This window comes from Silurus aristotelis, assembly GCF_946808225.1.
Source record: "Silurus aristotelis genome assembly, chromosome: 29".
Classification (NCBI taxonomy): domain Eukaryota; kingdom Metazoa; phylum Chordata; class Actinopteri; order Siluriformes; family Siluridae; genus Silurus; species Silurus aristotelis.
Window position 1 is genome coordinate 7,761,253 of NC_139602.1, and position 10,698 is coordinate 7,771,950.

Genomic DNA, 10,698 nt, shown 5'->3' on the forward strand with positions numbered 1-10,698 from the left:
TCTTCCTCATAACATCTAAGGGAGTTTTTCCTTGTCACAGTCACCACGGCTGCTCATCAGGGATAAATACATATCGTTCACCTTCACTGTTAAATTCTGTTGTGAAAAATGCTATAGAAATAAACTTGACTTGAGTTAAGTCAAGTTTTTTAAGTTATTGTTTTTTTAATTTATTGATTCCTTAAAATGTAAAATAATATCAGAATTGTTTGTTTTCGATTTATTATATTAGGTAAAGGCATCACGAAATTCCATTTCACTGCTCTCATAAAAACAAATGAATTGGGGACTGATTTTGTTGAATCACATGCTGAATTAATAACTTACTTCCCGTGGGCTCACCACCTGCAGGAGGGACCGTAAGGGACGGTGCTGTGAGGATTGGGCAGCAGTCGAAGGCGGGGGCCTGCTTAGACTGCTGCCCCCGCGACCCGAATTACGGATAAGCGGGAGAAAATGAATGAATGAATGAATGAATAACTTATTTTCAGTCACATCGCTTTTTACTTTTATCAGTGGTCATGTCATAATCGAATCAATATATACAGTCAGTGGCGATAACATTCACACATTCTTCCTTCCTACTGTGCTGAACTTCTAATCAAACTTTCAGAAAACTGCTGAATTGGATCGGAAAATGGCTCGGAAAATTCCTGGGATCTCGTTTGGAACCAAACTAACAGCAAGTTGCGGATTCTCTTAAAATTTCGCGGGAATCTGCAGCGGTGACCGAATGTTCTGGAAGGTTAGGAATAAAAAACACATTGTATTAAGGTGACGTAATGTCTAGACGAATTCACTAAGGTACCATAGGGGCTTCGTGAAAGTTACATCAGTCACAACATTCACATGGGAACTGAATCAGATTGTAATTATATTATTCATAATAATATCTTTATTCATGTCACATTTCAAATTTCAACAAAATTTTCAAATATGTAGATTTCAGTCATTTAAAGAGGTATTAAAGACAGAGGCAGAAATCTGTACATGAGTGTACGATTGTAAGCAGACAACAATATGCAACAACAAGAAAAAAAAAAATACACTGTAATATATGATATTTGCATCTCAAAACTGTAAACTGTACAGGACATTACAAAATAGACTATTGCATACTGGCTACAACAGAAGTTGCGAATTGTAAATTTGTCGTGCTAATAATAAGTAGAATAAAATAATATAGATGTACATAAAATAACTAAGCAGTTCCTCTTGGAGTCTGCATTTCTTTTTTCATTAACGGATTTCAATTACGAAAATGTTTCTCGATATATATATTTTTTTCTATACACACTAAGCATCACATTTCCTCGAATGTAAATCAGCTTATGACGACACAATATTGCATTTACAATTATTGTTATTTTAAAGCGTTTGGCTTGAACGTATGTCGCAAATTCGTAGCACCCTGTGCCTGCTAGCTTGGATGCAAGCTATGAATGATTGGTTATTAGTTATGCAACCTGAAAATTTTGCCTACTCAGGCAGCCTGATTTGAAATATTACATCATCACATGTCTAATGCTATAAAAAAAATATAACGGCATTAATATGTCAACAAATTAACGTAAATGTAATACAGGATACATTTACAATATATATATATATATCATATTTTGACAGCAAGTGCTTCAACCACTCTGGCCAGAACTGCAGAGTCCAAATATGCCACCAAACCACCGTGGTTTGCCCACTGATCCACCCCTTGACACCCAGCTCTGGGGTTATTATAGGTCAGTTCAGCCCTGAGGTCCTTGTTGCCATTCCTGACTGAAGAAAGGCACTGGCTAAGGTCGCAGACGCCCCCTCCGAGGGCACGTAGTATGGCATGGGGGGCACACGAGTCCCACTTATAGGTGCTGCCCTCTGAGAGCACATACATATCCACCAAGCCCTGAATTACACACAGAATCTTATACCCCGCCCCTGAGGCGTAGGTCAGCTGACCGTCACAGAGCAGCGATAAAGCCTCTTTCACTTCATGCTTCTCACTGGAGCTCAGGACCACCGAGAGGGAGTCAGGGGTTTTCACATCAGGCCGCTGACAGGGCATGAAGGAACAGATGTTGATCTCTTCATATGAAACTCCCCAGTAGTACCGACCACGCCATCTAAAAAGGCAAAGACAAAACACAATGTGAGAGATTTACAATAAAACCATGCTAAACCATGAGCCATGCTGTGAGCCGGATCAGTGTTCACTAGCATCTCATCTCCATACAGTGTTTATCAAGCGCTTAACGTTTAGTATAGTAACAATAACACAGAGGCAGTACTGTACATTAGAAGTCAAACAGAAAGCTTTGATTATTATTGATGATTCTTTCCATCCCTTACACTCTCAATTCCAGCTGTTGCCTTCAATAAGAAGCTTTAAACAATCACAGGCGAGGAAAAATAAACAAATGAACACAAACACACATATCTTTGATATATGAAAGCTCAATGGTAAAGGCTCTGGGTTACTGATCCGAAGGTCAGGGGTTCAAACCTCAGGATTGGCCAGCTGTCACTGTTGGGTCCTTGAGCAAGGAAATTTAAAGGAAATGACAACACATCAAACTAACCCAAGATCAGCTTTCATGCGTTTTGGCCTGATCTCCATTAGTTTTTTCACAGTGCCGTTGGGTAACTTTATACCACTTTTTTTGCAAAAAAGCAAGCAGCTTAGCTTGATGGTTTATGACCATCCATCTTCCTTTCAAAGGTTTCCAATAGGGTTTAAATCTGGAGATTGGGTTGGCTATGACAGGGTCTTGATCTGGTGATCCTCCATCCAGATTCTGATTGCTCTGGCTGTATGGCATGGCGCATTGTCCTGTTGTCCTGAAAATCCAATCCTCTGAATTGGGGAACATTGTCTTAGAAGAAGAAAGAGAATGTTCTTCTAGAACCACCCTGTACTTGCCTTGATTCATGCACCCTTCACAAAGACAAATCTGTCCAATTCCAGCCTTGCTGAAGCACCCACAGATCATCACTGACCCTCTGCCATATTTGACACTGTGGGTTGTAAATTGAACTAATCAGAAAAGATGACCTTACTCCAGTCCGCTACAGATCAATTTCTGTTGTCCTTTGCAAACTTCAGCCTGGCTCTTCTTTGGCTTTCACTGATAAAGGGCTTTTTTTCTGGCTTTGTATGACTTCAGCCTTGCGTGTAGAAGCCTGTTTCGAACCGTTCTTGCCGTGCACTTCACCCCAGTCTCAGTCTTCCACTGTTGTTGAAGGTCACTTGCGGTCAGCCTACGGTTCTTGAATTGACATTCGAATAAGTTTGCGGTCATCTCGATTGATACTGAAACCGTTTTCGGCCTCTTCCAGGCTGTAGCTTTTGTTGTTTCCAGTGTCTGTTGCTTGACAGTTTTACTTGGCAGTTTTGGTCATGTTTCCAGTTACTCTGAAATCCCTTGATTTTTGTTGTTTCTCTTACACACACTTTACCCAAACTAAACATTTACTTGAAATATATTTATAGCTATTCCCACAAGCTCTCTTTTTTTCCGCTTTGCCTCCAAGTTAATAAAGCAAACGCATCTCATTCTGTTACCAAGGAGTGCGAAAGCGAAACGGTCTGCATACCGAGCACTTTCCTTGGATTCTCCTTCCAAAAACAATAAACAACTATCTTCTTCATCTCAAACATTTACAAAAGAGCTAAGTGTTTTGTAGATCCGTTTATAATTTGTGGAGTTTTTCCACCTTGAAAGTTATTGTGAATTAGCTGTTACTATAGAAACGGCTAAATATTAAAACCAATGAGTGAATCAGATGAAAAAAATTTAAATAAATAAATAAATGACAGATTTTGTAGCAGATTCGATAATTACTTTAAAAAGTATAAAATTCCTATCATATCTTGTTAAAGTCTGAGTTTTACCCTTCAGTAGAAACTAAAACTACCTTCTGAGCCATACTGACCAATCAGATTCAAGAATTCATCATTGTTACGGTATAACGTGATTTTATCACAAAGAGTGATCCAAATCAAATATTTGGTAAATAAAAACAAACCCTGCATTAAATGATGTATGTGCATCAGTGATAATGCATGATTTTATATATATATATATATATATATATATATATATATATATATATATATATATATATATATATATATATATACCCCTTGGTTGTTGAGTCCTTGCGTGTAAATGGCTGATTGATGACCCCTATCACGGGTTCTCCTGTGGCACGCAGGTAAACGCCAATAAGAACAAGAGCACATGGAAGACCCGAGGGGCAAAACTCGTCATCTGATAGCTCCCGCTCCTTTCCTTCAATATACTGACTTGTGCCATCTGCACAAAAAGAGCATTAATAGTACAATTAAGAAAATATTTAAATATATCAAGATTTAATCATATTTAAATTATATATATTTTATCTCAAATTGATCAGGTCCACTGTACTTAAAAACAATATTAACCAAAGCATACAGGAGACGTTTATTACCTATGGGGTCGATCCAGATGGCCAAGTCCTCTGGTTTCAGAGGGAGCTGCAGCTTTTCGGCGAGTTCGTCTTGTAGCTCCAGCTTCTGATGGATGGCTTCAGCCAGAAGGGACGCGGCCGTTCCGTCTCCATCCAGCACTTTGGCCAACAGCGCAGTAGTGTCCTCTTGTTTCGGGCATACAGTAACGGTCACGCTCTCTCCTAAAGGATGACACAAAAAAAAATGTCTGGTCACAACTGGCAATGGTATACAGTACATTATATATTTACTATTACATTATCATATAGCAATTTAAGAATAAAACGTAGATTATTGTATTGTAATTAATATCAAAGGTCATGAGTGGATAAAAATCTAATTTGGATTCTAACTGATAAGTGGTGAACAAAGAAATTTGTATTTTTATAACATGTTTTTATAAAAGCATGAAAAAAAAATCTAGGAATATACAGTACAGGAATTCTCCACGTTACCAGGGTTTGACTTATGATTTTCCGATCTTACGATGACGATACAGAAAAATAGTACAAATATTGACATTTTCGTAGCAAATACATTTTCGTATGATACGTTGGGACACTGCCAGGACGTACTGCCTTGTAAGATGCCTCAGCGGTCGACAGAGTTCAGTTGTCTTGGTGTTAAGAGTGCGAGTTTTCTATGTTTGTTATTTTAAAGCCTAATTTCAGCTCTCGACTCGTTTCTTTTTTTATCTCAAATAAGTCAAAATACAAATAATTTGCCTCTATGCTTCGTTTAGTCCATGTAACTACACACGAAGCATTGTGTTTCCCCACGGACCATTATTACCGACGCACCACTCTGAAACTACTTACAATATTCTCATTCTAACAGTTGAGGGTTAAGTAGCTTTCTCAAGGGCTTAGTAGTGTCATCTTGGTTGCGTTGGAATTTGAACTTCCGAATAGACAGCTATAGTTTTAACCACCGAGCTACCACTTCCACTTTTTCATAATCTGATTACAAGTACTTTAAATGTTCTAATCTGATTACATAACTCTTACATAACCATTAAAGTTTCTTCCTTTTTTAATAACTTGGATTCATTACTCAGATTTAAAGCTCTTTCCTTTCATAATCTGGTAACAATACTCTGAATCCAAACTCTTTCCTCTAGTAGTCTGATTACAGTATTCTGATTCCTAGATATTTTCTCTCATAATCGGATTCAATTACTCTGATTTCAAAATCTGTCCTCCCATAATCTGATTACATTACTCTGACTTGAAGATCTTTTTATAATCTGATTACAGTACTCTGGCTACAAGTAACCTTTTCTATTTAGATTAGACTACTTTGATTCTAAGCACTTTCCTCTTATAATCTGAATACAACTACTGTATTTTTCGGACTATAAGCCGCTACTTTTTTCTCACGCTTTGAACCTTAAACAACGAAGCGGCTAATTTATGGATTTTTCCTGGGTTTTTCCCGGTTTCACAAACTTCAAGCCCAAAAACTGAACCCTATAACATTAGACCAATGAAATTGCTGAACGGGTTCAGGTAAGCTAATGAAACTCTTTATATTAAATCAGATGCGCTCCCACTGAATCGAGCCGCACCACATCATGAATATGGATGATGTTCCTCTGACGTTTGACCTGCCGCTCACTCGGACTGTCTACAGGAAATGCGAATCATTCGTCATGCTGAAAACAACCGGGCATGAAAAAACACTTCACCTGTGTTCTGAGCTGCACGGCATCGGGAGAAAAGATTCACCGATGGTGATTTTTAAACGCACGACGATGCCAAAAGATAAACTCTCAAGAGAAATAGTTGTGAAAGGAAGGAGGAAGACAGTGAACAATGACTTTCTTGGTAGGCTACTGTTTAGATACAAGCCGTGTAACAGACACTGTCTTTCGTTAAAGCCTATGTAAAGTTCATTTGTTTCAATGTAGACACCTGCGGCTTATAGACATTCAGTGGGTGCGGCTTATATTTGGGTGCGCTTAATAGTCCGGAATATTACGGTACTTTGTTTTCGTCATCTCTATGATCGTAGCTAAAGACACTTAACTAGTGACAGTACATAATCAATCACTCACCGAGTCCGTTCTCGAACTTGTTAGATTCCTCTCCGTAAATGAAGTCGTTCAACTCTGGAAACTGTAACAAAGTTTTCATTAGACACCCAGAAATGAGAATCCAGGTGGCAGATACTGGACAGGATGAATGTTTGCTAACGCACCTGCGCACAGACGTCGTGACGGATCATTTCCTGTATCATGACATCAGCGAGAGTCTTGAAGTCCTGGACAAACTTTTTGTTCTTGGCGGTGCCGGTTTTTTCCTGCACAAGCAGCTCGAACAGCGGCGCCTCCTGCCGGCAGACCCTCGCCACATTGGCGGCTTTTTCAGCCACGCTCAGGAGCAGGCGCAGCAAATTCGCCATTGCTAAAACCGAATGTTAGAAAAGTTCTGAATATATAATTTGGGTTTGATTTTTCTGTCAGCAGTCAGTAGTTACTGACAGCCATTACATTGTACATCAGCTATTAAAAAATTTACTTGACCTTTTAACCATTGTGCTCATCTAAAAAAAAAAAATGATGCAACTTCCTGTGACTCATGTTGGTGGGGTATTGTGGTATATTGCAGTAGAGTTTGTCATTGACGATGATGCATAACTTGGCTTTTAATAGCAGCAAAACTTTTAAACAATTTACTGGATTATACTCATTTCTATTGAAAGAAATGTGCAGGATAATTCATTGTTACTATTTGTAACTGGTTGCTGGTTATATTATTGTATGGTCAGTTATCATTATTACATCTTTTTTTTTTTGCTGATTGTTTCCTTTCTATATTTTAGCTTCAGGTGGTTTAGAATGGGATAATCAGGTCAGGCTGTAAAAATACAGGGCATATAAATATCACAGTAACTGGGACAGATAGAAAAGGTTATTAGAGTTTAATAGAGGAAGTATTTTGAGTAATGCTTGTGGTATGTGCTGAGATTTTGTTTTTCCTTCCTATATGGGCAAGCTTTGACTAGATGTCGAAAATCTGTCGACATTTGTCCATAAATAAACAAAACCAATAATGTTTTCAGAACGGCAAACACCAAAATTATAATTGTCAGAGACACGTGTTTTAATGTGGCTTATATACAAATGCACACCTTTGCATACCCTCACCTCGGTCCAGCAAGACATTCGTTTCCTAATCATCATGACACAACGAAACATATATTTTCAAATAGAATATAAACATGTGCATTTTTATTCCACTCCATTCCAAGGACTTGCCATTTCCACTTGAATATTGTTTTATGTTTGTAGCTTTAGAAAACACCTATAAAAAGAAACTGGAGAAATACAAACTTTCACATTAATTATAACTATAATACAATTGCAATTTACAAACGGCTTTAAAAACGACATTATTTCATTTTTCACCCACTAGAAATACTTTAAGGTTTTCTGGTTGTGGTTTATACAATTCAGAGGAGAACCCAGAATCATAAATGTAACATTTACACTAAATTGGTGCTGTGAAATATGTACTAGAGAGATATTTTTTATGAAATGAATTGAGAAAGAACAGTTGTATAGAAAATTACATTTGTGCTGTTCACACTTCTGTCCTTTTCTTTTACTTCCAAAGCTACGTTTTAATAGCTGAAGTCATAGACTATCTTTATAGAAATCTAATATCCCTTTCTTATCCTGCAGAAAGATTCAGGAAGCCTTGGTGTGCTTTTATAGGAAAATGATAGGAAGTATAGGACGCAATGAATACTTTTCCAACAACAGCATGTCCTGAAGTGTTTTATTCCTCTTATACTACAGCTACTTCCCAAAATCTTTTTTATTTCCTGCTTAAAGGTAAACCAAAAAAATACATTTATGTTCCTGAGAAACTAAAAATTGCAAAGCGCTCTAACTTAAATTTTCGAAGATGGAAATAGTTACGCTTCAAACCAGTGCAATGGCATAAACGATAACACACGTTTTTAACTGGGTTCATGTAGAGTTTACATCATAAAAGCTTTTTTTATAGAAGAAGAGGCACTTGGTAACCATGGAAATATGAATGTATTAAGTGACTGCTTAATTATAAACTAATTATTTTCAAATTTCAAGTTTTATTTGTCATATATGTAAAGATATCAGTGACAGTTTGTACAATGAAATTTTAAAGTGAGGCTCCAGGCAAATTACATTACATTATTACAATAATTATACAATATATTAATATTAAATATTAAAAACTAAATGAAGAATAAGGAGACAAAATAATAGTAATAATGAGACATAAGAAAGTTTTAATTATGTCTCATTATTACTATTATTTTGTCTCCTTATTCTTCATTTAGTTTACTACACACACACACACACACAACTACACACACACACACACACACACACACACACACACACACACACACATCATTATATTAAGAACATAGAAAATTTCATTAACACTTTTGGACCAAATCAACCAAGAAAGTAATTTTTTTTACTGGCACATACTTCAAAAGCATGATTTAATGCCAACATGTCAAACTCGAAGCCCCTAGGCCACTACCAACCCACAGAGTCATTCTATCCAGCCCATGATATCATATCATATTTCTATTATAAACTGCAAAGTTTAACAGTCTGGGCGCTGCACAGGTTCTACACTTCATCCCTGAAACGGAGCACCATTTCTACCTACACGCTGCTAAAATGATCAGCATGTTTGGAAGAACATATCTGTGTGAGCAGCTTTTCGTTTTTTCTGAAGACGAACAAAAGCACACCAAGCAGTCATCTCACTGAGAGAAGCCACAAAGAACCGAACCCCAAACTTGAATAAACTGACAGCTATGGAATGATGCCAAGAATCTGAGCAAATAAGAGCAGAAGATCAGAATGTACTGCTTTTGTTTATATCTTTATTTTAGCACTTTATACTGTATCCTATTCATGAAATCTTGACAGTGTTTGGTTCTCTGCTTAGACCCAGTATTTTATTTTGACCCTGTTTTTGATCAAGATTGACACCACTGCTTTAATAAAATAAGAAACTCGTTCTCAGAGCAAAAAATGTACATCCTGAGGGTCTAGTTTGAGAATGGCGGCTTGAAAGGAAGAGGAAGCAAGTCCATAAATGAGGATTTCCTTATGAAATAACAAAAGCTGAGATTGTTGCAGAAAAACTGCTTTCTGGCCTTTTCTCAGGGCCAATATAGTTTATTTTCTTCACTGTTTTTAATGCAATGTTTAATATGAATATATGCACATTTACGAACCACACAGTAAGTCAATATGAAAGCAAAATTTGGGTAAATGTTTTTCCCTCCACAATCTGAGCTCTTACTACTAGCCAGCTGCATCCAAATACAATGCAAATATAATAAACAATGCACATTTTGCATTGCTCAGTGATGCTGGAAAAGTCTGAGAACACCTTTACTCCATAAAACCTGGAGACTAAAGTGAAAATGATCGTGACAATGAATACTGATCACTCATGCATACACACGCATAACAAAAACATCTGTAAGTCAGAAGGCGCAACTGTCGCCCCCCCAACCACAACAGAATGGAGAGTAATGAAGCTCGTACACATGAGATAGAAAACATCCAGGAAGCTGATACTCACCTTGAAAACACTGGCTGTTAGTGGGTTCCTGGTTAAATCCGTGCACTCGGGGTGGTCGGTGCACTCATTCGAGGTGTGTTCGCGGGATCACTTCCTCTATCAAAGCCTCCATCTAACTGAGCGGACACCCCGTCTCTGCTGTAGACGGAGTCCTGCGTCCACGGGGCACTGCGCATGCGCGGGTTTCGACGCATGCGCACTGTGCAGAGTAGGAGTTTTTTTTTGTTTTGTTTTTTTTCTACTTCGCTTTGCTACTTGTACTTTTTTTCCTTCGCTCTGATTCTTATTAACATTTCTGCTTGGATCAGACAGTTTTAGTATTTAATGCCATTAATAAAAAAAAAATAAAATAAAACCATCCAAACAAAAAATGTCAAAACAAAACATTCAATGAATGTATTAAATTCTGCCTTTTTTTTATTAGCAGCATGTGTATGAATTTATGGAGTTATGAACTTCACCAAATTACATGACATGACACTTCTTCAGCTACTAAACGTCGTCATGCACTACGCTTGAGAGGCTTTTACTTCTCAAATATACATTACTGCACTGTGAAAATCCTTTGTCGCTTATCTCAGTGATAGTAGGAAGCTGGGGTCAAAGCGGAGGATC

At 37.5% G+C, this 10,698-nt stretch overlaps 1 protein-coding gene across 2 annotated transcripts; it reads right to left on the reverse strand.

Moving 5' to 3' along the window:
• Nucleotides 1–872: 872 nt before the first annotated feature.
• On the reverse strand, nt 873–10,286 carry inpp1 (inositol polyphosphate-1-phosphatase). Of its 2 annotated transcripts, none has more exons than XM_083535372.1 (6): nt 10,084–10,286; nt 6,680–6,885; nt 6,537–6,597; nt 4,462–4,662; nt 4,133–4,307; nt 873–2,114 (listed from the first exon to the last, which is right to left on the reverse strand). In XM_083535372.1, exons 2-6 carry the CDS (start codon nt 6,881–6,883, stop codon nt 1,613–1,615), a joined length of 1,143 nt encoding a protein of 380 aa, XP_083391498.1. In that variant the 5' UTR covers nt 6,884–6,885; nt 10,084–10,286; the 3' UTR covers nt 873–1,612. The 2 variants fall into 2 exon arrangements, with proteins under 2 accessions (XP_083391498.1, XP_083391499.1); XM_083535373.1 differs by having other exon boundaries at nt 4,462–5,854; nt 6,087–6,597; nt 10,084–10,273.
• Between the last annotated feature and the right edge of the window lie 412 nt (nt 10,287–10,698).